Raw genomic sequence first — 21331 nt, forward strand, 5'->3', positions numbered from 1 at the left:
GTGTTATAGGAGAGCTGCGGGTGTGTTACAGGTGCTGCGGGCATGTTATAGGAGAGCTGCGGGCATGTTACAGGTGCTGCGGGCATGTTATTGGAGTGCTGCGGCTCTGTACAGAGCCGCAGGCATGAGAGGGCGTGGTTAGACGGTGACACTGCAGCTGTCACACTGGTGCAAGTAATACTTGTCTACCCTCCTAAAAATCGGGTGCCGCTTCCGGTAATCTGGAAAGACAGGTAAGCCTTCTGGCGGCTGGCGCCCCCCTCCCCCCCGGACAAACCCACACAGCCAGAATGTCGACAACCATTGTGCAAGTTTCTATGGTGCATCTGATGGTGGAGTATAGGGATGTACCAATCAGTGTTACAGCGTGCAGGGGCGCTAAAAGCAGGCATCTCAGTCCTCGCACATTCTGTCGCACAGATGTACACAAGGGAAGGAGTTTGTAGCTGCTGCAGCCCAGCAATGGGGAGAGAAAATACTGCAGCCGACAGGTAAGAATAAGGGGGGAGCTGCAGACCTGGGTCCCTCCAACAAGCCCGTGCCCAAGTAATTAGTACCCGCTCCCCAACCACTCTCAGCGCCGCTAGGGGCAGTGCAGCCGCATGGATCCATACAACTCGGCACAATCCGCATGTAGTTCTGTGCACGCAATTTGGGTGTAAGTGCGGCAGATGTGCCCAGCTGCATACACATAAACGTGATTTCTAATTGTGTGCATCTAACTGAGCCCCGATGGGTCTCTCATAGCAATAGATATCCTGAGTGCAGCCAGGTGAGGGCTGTATTATTACCAGGCAGCTTAGGCAGATCTCCTAATGTTCCCAGGACCTGATTCTCCTGCACATACAGTAACTGTGCACCTGGAGAAACCATGCTGCACTGCAAGGGGGGGAAATACAGGTACTATGTTTGCATGCAGGGTATGTACTGGCTGCTTTTGGATGTAGCTTAGAAATGCTGTGCAGCTTTATTTTTACACTGTAATGTAGCTCTGAGCTAGGACACGTCCCTCCCACATCTAACTCTCTGCACATTGTACATCTGCCCCCTGTAGTGCAGCACAGTGTTACCCAGGGGCACAGTTACTGGCACTATCAGACAGGGTATCACACATGCTGTCCAGCTTTATTTTTACACTGTAATGTAGCTCTGAGCTAGGACACGTCCCTCCCACATCTAACTCTCTGCACATTGTACATCTGCCCCCTGCAGTACAGCATGGTGTTACCCAGGGGCACAGTTACTGGCACTATCAGAGTCAGGGTATCACACATGCTGGGCAGCTTTATCCTTACACTGTAATGTAGCTCTGAGCTAGGACACGTCCCTCCCACATCTAACCCTCTGCACATTGTACATCTGTCCCCTGCAGTGCAGCATGGTGTTACCCAGGGGCACAGTTACTGGCACTATCAGAGTCAGGGTATCACACATGCTGGGCAGCTTTATCCTTACACTGTAATGTAGCTCTGAGCTAGGACACGTCCCTCCCACATCTAACTCTCTGCACATTGTACATCTGCCCCCTGCAGTACACCATGGTGTTACCCAGGGGCACAGTTACTGGCACTATCAGAGTCAGGGTATCACACATGCTGGGCAGCTTTATCCTTACACTGTAATGTAGCTCTGAGCTAGGACACGTCCCTCCCACATCTAACTCTCTGCACATTGTACATCTGCCCCCTGCAGTGCAGCACGGTGTTACCCAGGGGCACAGTTACTGGCACTATCAGAGTCAGGATATCACACATGCTGGGCAGCTTTATCCTTACACTGTAATGTAGCTCTGAGCTAGGACACGTCCCTCCCACATCTAACTCTCTGCACATTGTACATCTGTCCCCTGCAGTGCAGCATGGTGTTACCCAGGGGCAGAGTTACTGGTACTATCAGAGTCAGGGTATCACACATGCTGGGCAGCTATATCCTTACACTGTAATGTAGCTCTGAGCTAGGACACGTCCCTCCCACATCTAACTCTCTGCACATTGTACATCTGCCCCCTGCAGTACAGCACGGTGTTACCCAGGGGCACAGTTACTGGCACTATCAGAGTCAGGGTATCACACATGCTGGGCAGCTTTATCCTTACACTGTAATGTAGCTCTGAGCTAGGACACGTCCCTCCCACATCTAACTCTCTGCACATTGTACATCTGCCCCCTGTAGTGCAGCACAGTGTTACCCAGGGCCACAGTTACTGGCACTATCAGAGTCGGGGTATCACACATGCTGTGCAGCTTTATCCATACACTGTAATGTAGCTCTGAGCTAGGACACGTCCCTCCCACATCTAACTCTCTGCACATTGTACATCTGCCCCCTGCAGTGCAGCATGGTGTTACCCAGGGGCACAGTTACTGGCACTATCAGAGTCAGGGTATCACACATGCTGGGCAGCTTTATCCTTACACTGTAATGTAGCTCTGAGCTAGGACACGTCCCTCCCACATCTAACCCTCTGCACATTGTACATCTGTCCCCTGCAGTGCAGCACGGTGTTACCCAGGGGCACAGGTACTGGCACTATCAGAATCAGGGTATCACACATGCTGGGCAGCTTTATCCTTACACTGTAATGTAGCTCTGAGCTAGGACACGTCCCTCCCACATCTAACTCTCTGCACATTGTACATCTGCCCCCTGCAGTACAGCATGGTGTTACCCAGGGGCACAGTTACTGGCACTACCAGAGTCAGGGTATCACACATGCTGGGCAGCTTTATCCTTACACTGTAATGTAGCTCTGAGCTAGGACACGTCCCTCCCAAATCTCTGTGCACATTGTGCATCTGCCGCCCACACTCACCCCTTGCACTATGGTTTTCCCCAGGTGCAACGTTATTTGCTCTTTATTTGCGTATCTCAGAGCCCCTGAATCAGCGTTGCACGCATGCACAGTATTTTCCCTTTTGCCAGTGTTGATATCAGCGGTGCCATACGTAACAGCGAGTGTGTGCATACAGCATACCCACAGGGTAACACATGCGTCATAGGAGTTTCCAGACTATTTCTTGCAGGCGCTGTAGCAGATCATCACTTGTGTGCGGTTAGCGTGCAGCTCTGAACCAGGCCTGAATGAGAGATTAGAGGCACCAGGCGAGGGCTGTGTCAGGGAGGGCAGAGCAGTGGATGCCTCGTTGCTGTAGGCCGTGATCAGTAGGGTGAGAGGCAGAGAGACGATGAAGGAGATGAGGCTGACGAGACCGTAGCTCCTGTGGGGGGAAGCGGATCAGGAAGTCCTGTGCACCAGTAAGATAACTGAGCTATCCCTGAAATTAATAATAGTCCCCATCCTGTTCTGTGCATTGTGCTGAGGGTGACACGTGATGTAACAACCTGCACAGTACACTGTGAAATGCGGTGACACGTGATGTAACAACCTGCACAGTACACTGTGAAACGCGGTGACACATAATGTAACAACCTGCACAGTACACTGTGAAACGCGGTGACACGTGATGTAACAACCTGCACAGTACACTGTGAAACGCGGTGACACGTAATGTAACAACCTGCACAGTACACTGTGAAACGCGGTGACACGTGATGTAACAACCTGCACAGTATACTGTGAAACGCGGTGACACGTGATGTAACAACCTGCACAGTACACTGTGAAACGCGGTGACACGTGATGTAACAACCTGCACAGTATACTGTGAAACGCGGTGACACGTGATGTAACAACCTGCACAGTATACTGTGAAACGCGGTGACACATGATGTAACAACCTGCACAGTATACTGTGAAATGCGGGGACACGTAATGTAACAACCTGCACAGTATACTGTGAAACGCGGTGACAAGTAATGTAACAACCTGCACAGTACACTGTGAAACGTAATGTAACAACCTGCACAGTACACTGAAACGCGGTGACACGTAATGTAACAACCTGCACAGTACACTGTGAAACGCGGTGACACGTAATGTAACAACCTGCACAGTACACTGTGAAACGCGGTGACACGTAATGTAACAACCTGCACAGTACACTGTGAAACGTAATGTAACAACCTGCACAGTACACTGAAACGCGGTGACACGTAATGTAACAACCTGCACAGTACACTGTGAAACGCGGTGACAAGTAATGTAACAACCTGCACAGTACACTGTGAAACGTAATGTAACAACCTGCACAGTACACTGAAACGCGGTGACACGTAATGTAACAACCTGCACAGTACACTGTGAAACGCGGTGACACGTAATGTAACAACCTGCACAGTACACTGTGAAACGCGGTGACACGTAATGTAACAACCTGCACAGTACACTGTGAAACGCGGTGACACGTAATGTAACAACCTGCACAGTACACTGTGAAATGCGGGGACACGTAATGTAACAACCTGCACAGTACACTGTGAAACGTGGTGACACGTGATGTAACAACCTGCACAGTACACTGTGAAATGCGGGGACACGTAATGTAACAACCTGCACAGTATACTGTGAAACGCGGTGACATGTGATGTAACAACCTGCACAGTACACTGTGAAACGTAATGTAACAACCTGCACAGTACACTGAAATGCGGTGACACGTAATGTAACAACCTGCACAGTACGCTGTGAAACGCGGTGACACGTAATGTAACAACCTGCACAGTACACTGTGAAACGCGGTGACACGTAATGTAACAACCTGCACAGTACACTGTGAAACGCGGTGACACGTAATGTAACAACCTGCACAGTACACTGTGAAACGCGGTGACACATAATGTAACAACCTGCACAGTACACTGTGAAACGCGGTGACACGTGATGTAACAACCTGCACAGTACACTGTGAAACGCGGTGACACGTAATGTAACAACCTGCACAGTACACTGTGAAACGCGGTGACACGTGATGTAACAACCTGCACAGTATACTGTGAAACGCGGTGACACGTGATGTAACAACCTGCACAGTACACTGTGAAACGCGGTGACACGTGATGTAACAACCTGCACAGTATACTGTGAAACGCGGTGACACGTGATGTAACAACCTGCACAGTATACTGTGAAACGCGGTGACACATGATGTAACAACCTGCACAGTATACTGTGAAATGCGGGGACACGTAATGTAACAACCTGCACAGTATACTGTGAAACGCGGTGACAAGTAATGTAACAACCTGCACAGTACACTGTGAAACGTAATGTAACAACCTGCACAGTACACTGAAACGCGGTGACACGTAATGTAACAACCTGCACAGTACACTGTGAAACGCGGTGACACGTAATGTAACAACCTGCACAGTACACTGTGAAACGCGGTGACACGTAATGTAACAACCTGCACAGTACACTGTGAAACGTAATGTAACAACCTGCACAGTACACTGAAACGCGGTGACACGTAATGTAACAACCTGCACAGTACACTGTGAAACGCGGTGACAAGTAATGTAACAACCTGCACAGTACACTGTGAAACGTAATGTAACAACCTGCACAGTACACTGAAACGCGGTGACACGTAATGTAACAACCTGCACAGTACACTGTGAAACGCGGTGACACGTAATGTAACAACCTGCACAGTACACTGTGAAACGCGGTGACACGTAATGTAACAACCTGCACAGTACACTGTGAAACGCGGTGACACGTAATGTAACAACCTGCACAGTACACTGTGAAATGCGGGGACACGTAATGTAACAACCTGCACAGTACACTGTGAAACGTGGTGACACGTGATGTAACAACCTGCACAGTACACTGTGAAATGCGGGGACACGTAATGTAACAACCTGCACAGTATACTGTGAAACGCGGTGACATGTGATGTAACAACCTGCACAGTACACTGTGAAACGTAATGTAACAACCTGCACAGTACACTGAAATGCGGTGACACGTAATGTAACAACCTGCACAGTACGCTGTGAAACGCGGTGACACGTAATGTAACAACCTGCACAGTACACTGTGAAACGCGGTGACACGTAATGTAACAACCTGCACAGTACACTGTGAAACGCGGTGACACGTAATGTAACAACCTGCACAGTACACTGTGAAACACGGTGACATGTGATGTAACAACCTGCACAGTACACTGTGAAACACGGTGACATGTGATGTAACAACCTGCACAGTACACTGTGAAACACGGTGACATGTGATGTAACAACCTGCACAGTACACTGTGAAACACGGTGACATGTGATGTAACAACCTGCACAGTACACTGTGAAACACGGTGACATGTGATGTAACAAACTGCACAGTACACTGTGAAACGCGGTGACATGTGATGTAACAACCTGCACAGTACACTGTGAAACACGGTGACACGTAATGTAGCAAACTGCACAGTACACTGTGAAACGCGGTGACACGTGATGTAACAACCTGCACAGTACACTGTGAAATGCGGTGACACGTAATGTAACAACCGGCACAGTACACTGTGAAACGCGGTGACAAGTAATGTAACAACCTGCACAGTACACTGTGAAACGTAATGTAACAACCTGCACAGTACACTGAAACGCGGTGACACGTAATGTAACAACCTGCACAGTACACTGTGAAACGCGGTGACACGTAATGTAACAACCTGCACAGTACACTGTGAAACGCGGTGACACGTAATGTAACAACCTGCACAGTACACTGTGAAACACGGTGACATGTGATGTAACAACCTGCACAGTACACTGTGAAACACGGTGACATGTGATGTAACAACCTGCACAGTACACTGTGAAACACGGTGACATGTGATGTAACAACCTGCACAGTACACTGTGAAACACGGTGACATGTGATGTAACAACCTGCACAGTACACTGTGAAACACGGTGACATGTGATGTAACAAACTGCACAGTACACTGTGAAACGCGGTGACATGTGATGTAACAACCTGCACAGTACACTGTGAAACACGGTGACACGTAATGTAGCAAACTGCACAGTACACTGTGAAACGCGGTGACACGTGATGTAACAACCTGCACAGTACACTGTGAAATGCGGTGACACGTAATGTAACAACCTGCACAGTACACTGTGAAACGCGGTGACAGGTGAACTCCAGACCCCTCCAGATTCCTTAAATTGGCATCTCTGCTTTGGGATGTCTGAGTGACAGGAGTGTGATGGGATAATGAATTCCTTGGCTTAGGGGAGATGAAAGTGCGCTGTGTGAATTATTTAACACTGGGTCAAGGCTTCTGGAACCTGTTCTGTCACCGAGTACCGGCTCCCCACGCAGGACAAGTGATGGGGAGGGAGGAGGGAGATGGTTTCTGCAAACACAAAACACTCAGATAACTTCCACTAAGTCACCTCTGTGAAGGACATTTATGAAGCTGCAAGACTGGGAAGATGTACTCTGTGACGTTTTATGCCAACTTATCTGCCAATTCGCCCATGTTTATAGGTTCGTGCAGGAAGATGGCATTAATGCCTAGTAGAGATGTGCACTGACCCCCGTGTTTTGGTTTTGGATCTGGATCTCCCCTGGTTTTGGATCTGGATTGGTTTTGCCAAAACCTCACCTCCGTGTTTCGATTTTACGGTTTTGTTTTTGGATCTGGATAAAAACAGCTAAAATCACATGAAATGGGCCATTTTTTTGTTCCTACAGTATTATTAACCTCAATCACATTTCCAGTCTATTCTGACCACCTCACAGCTCACAATATTAATGTTTTCATCTTGTTAAAGGGCCAAAAGGTTGCATCCAGCTAGTTGACTCAAAACTGATTGATAAATAGAGTTGAGGACTGTGCAAAGGTGATGGTTGGGGTACCCCTTGAGGACTGAAGTTAATAGATGGTAGCTGGCTGAAGAATTGATAGTTGGCGCAGACACTGGCTGAAGAATTGATAATTGGTGCAGCCCCTGGCTGAAGAATTGATAATTGGTGCAGCCACTGCCTGAATTGATAATTGGTGCAGCCCCTGCCTGAAGAATTGATAATTGGTGCAGCCCCTAGCTGAAGAATTGATAATTGGTGCAGCCACTGGCTGAATTGAATTGATAATTGGTGCAGCCCCTAGCTGGCTGAAGAATTGATAATTGGTGATGCAGCTCCTGGCTGGCTGAAGACTAGTTGATAGTTAATTGTTGATGCAGCCTCCAGGCTGAGTAGTAGTGCAATACAGGGCTATGATTAGTCCTGCAACAGCCTTGAGGTGACGACAGGTGGCCTTTGGGCCATGAAGCAGCCTTAAGGGCTGAGAACCCTTGGCTGAATGTCACTGTTGAGCGACTTGTGTCGTCTGGTTGACACAACAAGCAGCAACTGGTTCAGAATTTTCTTTAAAAAAATGAAAGGGGCATGTAGGAGATTCTGTCTGTGACCATTACAATTTCTGAACATTCATAAACCATAACATTAAAATGTCAGGAAGCAATGCCCCAACCAGCACATAATGGAAAGGAAAAAGGTGCAAGATGGAATTGTCCTTGGGCCCTCCCACCTACCCTTATGTTGTATATATGAAACAGAATACTCACAGTTTAACAAACCAATCACTTCAGTGACAGGGACTGCCACTTGTGGCTGAAATGATTGGTTTGTTTGGACTCCCCACAAAACAAGCTGCCAATGCGCAGTGGACATTGGTGGCAATGATCCCATACACAAACTGGCTTTACAATACATTAGATTAGATGTCATCATCGTCATCCCCATCAGTGTGTGCATCCTCCTCTTCTTCACACAATATGAATTCGTCCCCGCTGGAATCCATCATTACAGAGTGTCTTTTTTGGACTTAACTGCTGGTATAGGTCTTCCCCGTGGAATTTGTAATTAATTTTGATGAACATCATCTTTTCCACATTTTTACGGAAGTAACCTCCTACGACGATCACTGACAAGGTTCCCGGCTGCGCTGAAAACTCTTTCAGAGTATACACTGGAGGGTGGGCAACTTAAGTACAGCAAAGCCAGCTTGTGTAAGTGACCCCAAATCACCTCTTTTTCCTGTCAGTAGTGAAACGGACTGTCTGCAATGCCTATTTGGATGCTATCCCTAAAATAGTCATCCACCATTCTCTGAATGGTGACCATATCAGAAAAAGTCACGGTAGACATGTCACTCATTGTAGGCAGTTCTTTCAGACCCAACCAGATGTCATTAGATTTTGCTGACTGATCTGCATCACCACCAGCAGTGGGTCTCTTAGGAAAATGTAGTTTTTTCCTGGCAGCTGTAGAAACTGTAGGCACCACCAGCTCTTTGCATCTTTTCAGATTTATGTCCGTCAGAAAGAAAGACACAAGGTATGACTTAAACCTAGGATCAAGTATGGTCGCCAAAATATAGTGATCTGATTTTGAGAGATTGACAACCCTTGGATCCTGTTGAAGCTAATGAAGGGCTTGATCTACAAGTCCCACGTACTTAGCGGAATCCCTCCATTTCAGCTCCTCTTTCAGTTTCTCCAGCTGCTTTTCCTCATCATTTTTTTTCCTGATCCTCATCATCAGCAACATACTCATCATCATACTCATCATTCTTATCATCATCAGCAACATACTCATTATCATCATTCTCATCATCAGCAACATACTCATTATCATCATACTCATCATCAGCAACATACTCATCATCATCCTCATCATCAGCAGCATACTCATTATCATAATCATTATTCTCATCATCAGCAACATACTCATTATCATCATACTCATCATTCTCATCATCATCATACTCATCATCATCAGCAACATACTCATCACTCTCATCATCATCAGCAAAATACTCATTATCATAATTCTCATCATCAGCAACATACTCATCATCAGCAACATACTCATTATCAACATTATCAGCAACATACTCATTATCATCATCATCATACTTCTCATCAGCAACATACTCATCATTACCATACTCATCATCAGCAACATACTCATCACTATCATACTCATCATCAGCAACATACTCATCACTATCATACTCATCATCAGCAACATACTCATCATTCTCATCATCATACTTGTCATTCTCATCATCATCCTCAGCAGCAGCAGCAACAGCAACATACTTATCAACATCATACTCATCATACTCATTATCATCATACTCATCATCAGAAACATACTCATCATACTCATTAACATCATACTCATCATCAGCAACATACTCATTATTCTCATCATACTCATTATCATCATACTCATCATCAGTAACATACTCATTATTCTCATCATCATCATACTCATCATCATACTCATCATCATCATACTCATCATTCTTATCATCATCAGCAACATACTCATTATCATTCTCAAAATCAGCAACATACTCATTATCATCATACTCATCATTCTCATCATCATCATACTCCTCATCGGCAACATACTCATCACTATCATACTCATCATCAGCAACATACTCATCATTATCATACTCATCATTCTCATCATCATCCTCAGCAGCAACATACTTATCAACATCATACTCATCATACTCATTATCATCATACTCATCATCAGAAACATACTCATCATACTCATTAACATCATACTCATCATCATTAACATACTCATTATTCTCATCATCATCATACTCATTATCATCATACTCATCATCAGTAACATACTCATTATTCTCATCATCACAATCTCATCCTCATATTCAACATCCTTCTCATCATCATCCTTCTCATCATCATCATCATCATACTCATCAGCAACATACTCATCATTATCATACTCATCATTCTTATCATCATCAGCAACATACTCATTATCATCATCATCATCATACTCATCATCAACATACTCATTATCATCATTCTCAAAATCAGCAACATACTCATTATCATCATACTCATCATTCTCATCATCAACATGCTCCTCATCGGCAGCATACTCATCATTATCATACTCATCATCATCATCATACTCATCATCATCAGCAACATACTCATCATTATCATACTCATCATTCTTATCATCATCAGCAACATACTCATTATCATCATTCTCATCATCAGCAACATACTTATTATCATCATACTCATCATCATCATACTCCTCATCGGCAACATACTCATCATTATCATACTCATCATTCTCATCATCATCCTCAGCAGCAACATACTTATCAACATCATACTCATCATACTCATTATCATCATACTCATCATCAGAAACATACTCATCATACTCATTAACATCATACTCATCATCATTAACATACTCATTATTCTCATCATCATCATACTCATTATCATCATACTCATCATCAGTAACATACTCATTATTCTCATCATCACAATCTCATCCTCATATTCAACATCCTTCTCATCATCATCCTTCTCATCATCATCATCATCATACTCATCAGCAACATACTCATCATTATCATACTCATCATTCTTATCATCATCAGCAACATACTCATTATCATCATCATCATCATACTCATCATCAACATACTCATTATCATCATTCTCAAAATCAGCAACATACTCATTATCATCATACTCATCATTCTCATCATCAACATACTCCTCATCGGCAGCATACTCATCATTATCATACTCATCATCATCATCATACTCATCATTATCATACTCATCATTCTTATCATCATCAGCAACATACTCATTATCATCATTCTCATCATCAGCAACATACTTATTATCATCATACTCATCATCATCATACTCCTCATCGGCAACATACTAATCACCATCATACTCATCATCAGCAACATACTCATTATCATCATACTCATCATACTCATCATCATCAGCAACATACTCATCATTCTCATCATCAGCAACATACTCATCATCATACTCATCATGATCATCATACTTATCATTCTCATCATCATACTCATCATCATTCTCATCATCATCATACTCATCATCATCAGCATACTCATCATTATCATACTCATTATTCTCATCATCAGCAACATACTCATCATTATCATACTCATCATTCTTATCATCATCAGCAACATACACATCATTCTCATCATCAGCAACATACTCATTATCATCATACTCATCATTCTCATCATCATCAGCAACATACTCATTATCATTCTCAAAATCAGCAACATACTCATTATCATCATACTCATCATTCTCATCATCATCATACTCCTCATCGGCAACATACTCATCACTATCATACTCATCAGCAACATACTCATCATTATCATACTCATCATCCTCAGCAGCAACATACTTATCAACATCATACTCATCATACTCATTATCATCATACTCATCATCAGAAACATACTCATCATACTCATTAACATCATACTCATCATCATTAACATACTCATTATTCTCATCATCATCATACTCATCATCAGTAACATACTCATTATTCTCATCATCACAATCTCATCCTCATATTCAACATCCTTCTCATCATCATCATCATCATCATCATCATATTTATCATCATCATCATCATACTCATCAGCAACATACTCATCATTATCATACTCATCATTCTTATCATCATCAGCAACATACTCATTATCATCATCATCAACATACTCATTATCATCATTCTCAAAATCAGCAACATACTCATTATCATCATACTCATCATCAACATGCTCCTCATCGGCAACATACTCATCATTATCATACTCATCATCATCATACTCATCATCATCAGCAACATACTCATCATTATCATACTCATCATTCTTATCATCATCAGCAACATACTCATTATCATCATTCTCATCATCAGCAACATACTTATTATCATCATACTCATCATCATCATACTCCTCATCGGCAACATACTCATCATTATCATACTCATCATCAGCAACATACTCATCACTATCATACTCATCATCAGCAACATACTCATTATCATCATACTCATCATTCTCATCATCATCATCATCATCATCAGCAACATACTCATCATTCACATCATCAGCAACATACTCATCATTCTCATCATCATACTCATCATGATCATCATACTTATCATTCTCATCATCATACTCATCATCATCAGCATACTCATCGTTATCATACTCATTATTCTCATCATCAGCAACATACTCATCATTATCATACTCATCATTCTTATCATCATCAGCAACATACTCATTATCATCATTCTCATCATCAGCAACATACTTATTATCATCATACTCATCATTCTCATCATCATCATACTCCTCATCGGCAACATACTCATCATTATCATACTCATCATCAGCAACATACTCATCACTATCATACTCATCATCAGCAACATACTCATTATCATCATACTCATCATTCTCATCATCATCATACTCATCATCATCAGCAACATACTCATCATTCTCATCATCAGCAACATACTCATTATCATCATACTCATCATTCTCATCATCATCATACTCATCATCATCAGCAACATACTCATCATTCTCATCATCATACTCATCATACTTATCATTCTCATCATCATACTCATCATCATTCTCATCATCATCAGCATACTCATCATTATCATACTCATTATTCTCATCATCAGCAACATACTCATTATCATCATTCTCATCATCAGCAACATACTTAATATCATTCTCATCATCATCATACTCATCATCATCCTCAGAAGCAACATACTTATCAACATCATACTCATCAGTAACATACTCATTATCATCATTCTCATCATCAGTAACACTCATTATTCTCATCATCATCATACTCATTATAATCATACTCATCATCAGTAACATACTCATTATTCTCATCATCATCATACTCATCATCAGCAACATACTCAATATCATACTCATCATCATACTTATCATTCTCATCATCATCATACTCATCATCATCCTCAGAAGCAACATACTTATCAACATCATACTCATCATCATCATACTCATCATACTCATTATCATCATACTCATCCTCATCATCACAATCTCATCTTCATCATCAACATCCTTCTCATCATCATCATCATTCTCATCAGCATCATACTCATCATTAGTAACATACTTATCATCCTCATACTCATCATCCCCATCTCATCCTCATCATCCTCATACTTAACAATATACTCACCCTTCTCATTATTCTTATACTAACAGTGGTCGAAGTGGGGCGGTGTACGGCGGTTTGACACACCGCCACTTCCCGACCCCACTTCATTTTAGCCGCAGAAGAGAATGTACCAGTGCTGGGATCCAGTATGGGATCCCAGTGCTGGAACAGTGGTGGCAGCATGTAGAGATGTGTCCCGCAGGGGACACATCTCAATCGGCGGAAGCGCTGGCATGTATGTAGACGTGACAGAGCATCAGGTCCCAGCTGCATTGTAAAGTAAGCACTGCAGCATGCACTGGCCGCCAGCCAATCGTGGGGCTTGCTGGCTGCCAGTAAATCGCAAGTTGCCAAATGGCAGCTTCTCATTGGCTTGCAGCGGCGCCGTATTAAACTCCAGTGCACTACTGCAGCAACTAAGAAGACCAGATGCTCCCAGCGGCTCCACTCCAGCAGCAGCGCAGGCCAGAGGCAATTAGAGAGAGGGGAAGGTGTGAGAGAAGGAATAGAGAGGCAGACAGATGGAAGCAGGGAGTTAGTATTGTAGGGAGTGAAACAGAGAGAGGGAATCAGTGAGAAGGGCAGGGTGTGAGAGAGGGGAGCAGGCAGGGAGAAGTGTGGGGGTGAGAAGTACAATGGGGTGATATGGAAGCAGGGACCAGTGGGGGGGAATCAGGGCTTTATTCAGAGGCGGCCGTACGGTCTATGACCGCACGGCCGCCTAGATGTTTGTCTAGTGCGCATGCGCACGAGGGAGCCGGCTGCTTCGTGCGCATGCGTGAGACCCGCTACGACCGACAGCTCCGGTCATAGCGGGTCTCTTTCCAAAGGGGGTGAGCTGTTGATGTTGATTGACAGCTCGCCCCGTTTGGAAGGCGGGCCAGGGGGTGGCAGCCCAAACAGAGGCATTCCCATGGGAACGCCTGCCGTTTGGGGGAGGCCCCACAGACATCACTAGTGATGTCAGTGGAGAGCTTCCGGCTCTGACAGAGCCAGAAGCTCTCCGGGGCTTACGACAAGTGAGACCCTACCCTAGGGTCTCATCGTAAGCCCCGATGGTCGCGATGGTCAATGACCATTGCGACCATCACCCTAGCGGTCGTTAGAGCTGTGGATGTTAACCCACAGCCTAACGACCGAAACAGAGGCGGCCGGTCAGGATGCAAGCAGCCGCCCAGTTTCTGAGCGACCGCTTGCATCCTCTGACCGCCTCTGAATGAGGGCCACAATCTCCTTACCCCCACCTCTAAATTCCCACTTTGAGCACTGTATACTATTCATCACCATCCTCATCAACAATCTTCTCATCATCATACTCATTATCAGCAGCAACGTTTATCAACATCATCCTCATTCTTCTCATTATCCTCATAGTCATTATTACGTTCCTCATCATACTCATCATTGTCAACCTCATCCTCATCCTCATCAGCAACATACTTATCATCCTCATTCTCCTTAGTCATCATCATCCTCCTCCTCATCATCCTCATGCTCAACATCATACCCATCCTTCTCATTATTCTTATACTAATCATCACCACCCTCATCATCATCAACCTCCTCATACTCATCAGCAACATACTTATCCTCATTCTCCTTAGTCATCATCATCCTCATACTCAATATCATACCCATCCTTCTCATTATCCTTATACTAATCATCACCATCCTCATCAACCTCTTCCTCCTCCTCATACTCATCAGCAGCAACAACATACTTATCCTCATTCTCCTCATAGTCATCAACACCAGTGCTTAAAGTGGTCCCGAGAGAAGTGGTGGAACTCACCGCCCCCCTCAGTGCAATGTCAATAAAGGGACAGCGGCGCGCGCCCCCAAAAAGGGGTGTGGTCTCAAAAGAAAGGGGCATGGTCACATAATAGTATTCCCAATACAAATTATGCCACACACTAGCACATTCTTGATTCACATTACACCAGATAGTAGTGTCTCTTATTTATGCATGACACACAGCAGTGCCCCTTGCACACAATGCCCACATTTGTGCCCCTTATACACAATGCCCACAGTGGTAGTGCCCCTTATACAATGCCCACAGTAGTAGTGCCCCTTACATATAATGCCCATTGTAGTGGAGCCCCTTACATATAATGTCCAAGTTCAATCTCCATACCCCCACCTCTAAATTCCCACTTTGAGCACTGTATACTATTCATCACCATCCTCATCAACAATCTTCTCATCATCATACTCATTATCAGCAGCAACGTTTATCAACATCATCCTCATTCTTCTCATTATCCTCATAGTCATTATTACCTTCCTCATTATTGTCATCCTCATACTCATCAGCAACATACTTATCATCCTCATTCTCCTTAGTCATCATCATCCTCCTCCTCATCATCCTCATACTCAACATCATTCCCATCCTTCTCATTATTCTTATACTAATCATCACCACCCTCATCATTATCAACCTCCTTCTCCTCATACTCATCAGCAACATACTTATCATCCTCATTCTCCTTAGTCATCATCCTCCTCCTCATCATCATCCTCATACTCATCATTCCCATCCTTCTCATTATTCTTATACTAATCATCACCACCCTCATCATCATCATCAACCTCCTCTTCCTCATACTCATCAGCAACATACTTATCATCCTCATTCTCCTTAGTCATCATCATCCTCATACTCAACATCATACCCATCCTTCTCATTATCCTTATACTAATCATCACCACCCTCATCATCATCAACCTCCTCATCCTCATCAGCAACATACTTATCATCCTCATTCTCCTTAGTCATCATCATCCTCCTCATCATCATCCTCATACTCAACATCATACCCATCCTTCTCATTATTCTTATATTAATCATCACCACCCTCATCATCATCAACCTCCTCCTCCTCATACTCATCAGCAACATGCTTATCATCCTCATTCTCCTTAGTCATCATCATCCTCATACTCAACATCATACCCATCCTTCTCATTATCCTTATACTAATCATCACCACCCTCATCATCATCAACCTCCTCATCCTCATCAGCAACATACTTATCATCCTCATTCTCCTTAGTCATCATCATCCTCCTCATACTCAACATCATACCCATCCTTCTCATTATTCTTATATTAATCATCACCACCCTCATCATCATCAACCTCCTCCTCCTCATACTCATCAGCAACATGCTTATCATCCTCATTCTCCTTAGTCATCATCATCCTCCTCATCATCATCCTCATACTCATCATACCCATCCTTCTCATTATTCTTATATTAATCATCACCACCCTCATCATCATCAACCTCCTCATACTCATCAGCAACATACTTATCATCCTCATTCTCCTTAGTCATCATCATCCTCATACTCAACATCATACCCATCCTTCTCATTATCCTTATACTAATCATCACCACCCTCATCATCATCAACCTCCTCATCCTCATCAGCAACATACTTATCATCCTCATTCTCCTTAGTCATCATCATCCTCCTCATCATCATCCTCATACTCATCATTCCCATCCTTCTCATTATTCTTATACTAATCATCACCACCCTCATCATCATCAACCTCCTCCTCATACTCATCAGCAACATACTTATCATCCTCATTCTCCTTAGTCATCATCATCCTCATACTGAACATCATACCCATCCTTCTAATTATCCTTATACTAATCATCACCACCCTCATCATCATCAACCTCCTCATCCTCATCAGCAACATACTTATCATCCTCATTCTCCTTAGTCATCATCATCCTCCTCATCATCATCCTCATACTCAACATCATACCCATCCTTCTCATTATTCTTATATTAATCATCACCACCCTCATCATCATCAACCTCCTCCTCCTCATACTCATCAGCAACATGCTTATCATCCTCATTCTCCTTAGTCATCATCATCATCCTCATCATCATCCTCATACTCATCATACCCATCCTTCTCATTATTCTTATATTAATCATCACCACCCTCATCATCATCAACCTCCTCCTCCTCATACTCATCAGCAACATGCTTATCATCCTCATTCTCCTTAGTCATCATCATCCTCCTCATCATCATCCTCATAATCAACATCATACCCATCCTTCTCATTATTCTTATATTAATCATCACCACCCTCATCATCATCAACCTCCTCCTCCTCATACTCATCAGCAACATGCTTATCATCCTCATTCTCCTTAGTCATCATCATCCTGCTCATCATCATCCTCATACTCATCATACCCATCCTTCTCATTATTCTTATATTAATCATCACCACCCTCATCATCATCAACCTCCTCATACCCATCAGCAACATACTTATCATCCTCATTCTCCTTAGTCATCATCATCATCCTCATACTCAATATCATACCCATCCTTCTCATTATCCTTATACTAATCATCACCATCCTCATCAACCTCTTCCTCCTCCTCATACTCATCAGCAGCAACAACATACTTATCCTCATTCTCCTCATAGTCATCAACACCAGTGCTTACAGTGGTCCCGAGAGAAGTGGTGGAACTCACCGCCCCCCTCGGTGCAATGTCAATAAAAGGACAGCGGCGCGCGCCCCCAAAAAGGGGTGTGGTCTCAAAAGAAAGGGGCATGGTCACATAATAGTATTCCCAATACAAATTACGCCACACAGTAGCACATTCTTGATTCACATTACACCAGATAGTAGTGTCTCTTATTTATGCATGACACACAGCAGTGCCCCTTGCACACAATGCCCACATTTGTGCCCCTTATATACAATGCCCACAGTGGTAGTGCCCCTAATACAATGCCCACAGTAATAGTGCCCCTTACATATAATGCCCATTGTAGTGGAGCCCCTTACACATAATGTCCACTGTAGTGGTGCCCCTTATGCAGTGTCCACAGTAGTAGTGCCAATTATGAAATGCCCACAGCAGTAGTGCCCCTTACATATAATGCCCATTGTAATGGTGCCCTTTACACATAATGTCCACTGTAGTGGTGCCCCTTATGCAGTGACCCCAGTAGTGGTAGTGCCCCTTATGCAGTGCCCACAGTGGTAGTGCCCCATATTCATCATCCTCCTCCTCATACTCATCATTGTCCTCATACTCATCATAATTCTAAAACTCATTATCATCATCATTATCCTCCTCATCCGTATCATCATCTTCTTCATCCTCATTATCCTCCTCATCAGTAAATCAGGCAATCTATGTTCTGTAGGCCCAAGTACAACATATACAGTATTGATATTGTAATAATTATTATTAAGAATAATTCATCATAAACTAGAAAGATTTCTGCCTGTACTACGGAATTATGTTATCAGTTCCTCCATATAGGAACATAAAATCATTAATGCTACAGTTACAGTGGTGGAAATACTAATTTATCTACTCATTAAATAACCATCTACACCACCAGAAGCATCATACTGTACTTTAGATTAACTGTTTTGTCTCAGGGAGCTTCGTCTGAATTTCGTAGTACCAGAAAGAGAATTAGAATTTAGCAGATTGTAAATTCCCAACAGCAGCTGAGTCTACGGCTATAAATACTCAGAGCGCCAGACTTGTATTCTCAGCCAAACCTGCCGAGAGATCTGCAGCGTCCCACAGGGAGGAGACCAGTTCTCCTGCTCCTTAGTAGAAGACTTTCCATTGTCTGCAAAGCAGTAACCTCTTAGTCAGTGACTATCATCATCTCCTGTGATATTCCGACCTGTGCTCAGGACATGTCTCTTACAGCGTTGTGTGTCAGGTGACATTGTGTCGTGTAGTCAGCGACTAGACGTGCTTACAGAGTCACCTGTGCAGGTGCAAATGTTTATGCCTAGATTTACAGCATCTGGACTGCTCCATAAAGTGACATGAGGGCGCCATCGCTGGCCCAAAGGCTGATGTCGTGCAACATTCAACGTTCTATGCCTCCACATTTTCTGGCACTTTGGAACTGACCCTTAGGGCCTGTTAATGCCATAGTAGCACAAAGCTACGCTGCCAGACGCGGCCATAAACATGGATAATGTAAGTATTAGTACAGCCGGGTAATGTGTCCTGTTGCCTTTTGCTTGTGTGGTGAAGAAAGTTGTGTTCTACGTGTTCTGATCGTGACACAGCGTCGTCTTCTACAAATGATGATAAATGGCCCGCTTTGGCAATATGAATTGTAATACAGGCGTACCGAGGATGATTATAAGTCTAGGCCATCTGCTGGTTTGGACCCACATTCCACCTCCGATTGTCAAAACAAAGACAACATTAAACTGCATCATGGTAACCTGGGCCCCTCAGTGCTCGCCAGGCCCTAGGCAAGAGCCTTCTTTGCCTAATGGATGACCCAGCTAAGACTAGCTGAGGGCTGCATAGGCATGAAACTATATAAGAGTCCTCAGTTTTTTGTGATTGGTCAGTATTAGGGAATCTGTTGCTAGGCAGTTTCCTCTTGTGTGAGGCTTTTATTCATTGGTTGACAGTTAGCCAATTAGAGTTTCAAGGGGGCGTGCATAATGTGGCTTTTCTACTTAAGGCTAAATTTGAATAGGTTCAGCCTTTTTTCAGTTGGAAGCCCCTCCCTCCCTACCCAAAACCGTGTGTTTGTCTGTGTTATGTTATGTCCTTTATTAAACAATATTAAAGCAGTAGGCGGGAAGGCGCTACTAGCCAGCGGCCACGTGTGGCATAAGCGGTCGTTGTGGGGCACTTACCCCTTTAAAGGACAATTGGGCGCTTTCTTTGCGGAAGCGACCGGACTGTGCCATAGCAAGGGGTGGTGAGACTTTCACAGCGCAGGTTACACATACTGAAAGGGGAGGCGTTTTAGTCGTCCCCATTTTATGGTAAGAATTATTTGGCTAGAGTTGGGTTATGATAGCGCCTTCTTTTGCCACCCTTTATTAAAATTCAATTCATGCAATTAATAAATACATTCATTTGATTCGAACCAAGCAGTTATTGCCACAGTGCCGTTATTTTAGAGTTAAGCTTAGCATAAGATGGTTTTAATGTTTTTCACAATAAATGAATAGATGCCTTATGGGTTTGTAATCCTCTGCTAACCAGCAGGTAACATAATGCCCTCTTCCGGGGGGGGGGGGGCCTGAGGGTGCAGAGCTGGTGTATTTCTCAGCAGCGGATCCAGGTGAGGACTGGGGCTGGTTTGTACACAGATTACCCGCTCTGTGGGCTCAGCATGTGGTTCACAGCAGCATCGAGAAGTGAAAAGGGCTAATGAAGGCGCAGGGACCTCTCCCACCCGAGATTATGTATGAACTGCAAACAGGGTGTCAGTAATGTGCATATAAATCTCTCTCCTTG

The 21331-nt window shown here is 43.8% G+C and overlaps 1 protein-coding gene across 1 annotated transcript in view; it reads right to left on the minus strand.

Annotated features, from left to right (window-relative positions):
• LOC148474191 (unconventional myosin-Ig-like) overlaps window positions 1-20775 on the minus strand; it is a 320570-nt gene extending 299795 nt beyond the window's left edge. The window contains exons 1-3 of the mRNA XM_088458971.1: window positions 20722-20775; window positions 12031-12312; window positions 11004-11224 (exon numbers count right to left, since the gene is read on the minus strand). Coding sequence (XP_088315097.1) covers window positions 11004-11224; window positions 12031-12312; window positions 20722-20775 — 557 coding nt within the window. The remainder of the gene's footprint in view (window positions 1-11003; window positions 11225-12030; window positions 12313-20721) is intronic.
• Between the last annotated feature and the right edge of the window lie 556 nt (window positions 20776-21331).

This window comes from Taudactylus pleione, unplaced genomic scaffold (assembly GCF_031769625.1).
Source record: "Taudactylus pleione unplaced genomic scaffold, aTauple2 ptg000883l, whole genome shotgun sequence".
In the NCBI taxonomy this organism is placed as follows: Eukaryota; Metazoa; Chordata; class Amphibia; order Anura; family Myobatrachidae; genus Taudactylus; species Taudactylus pleione.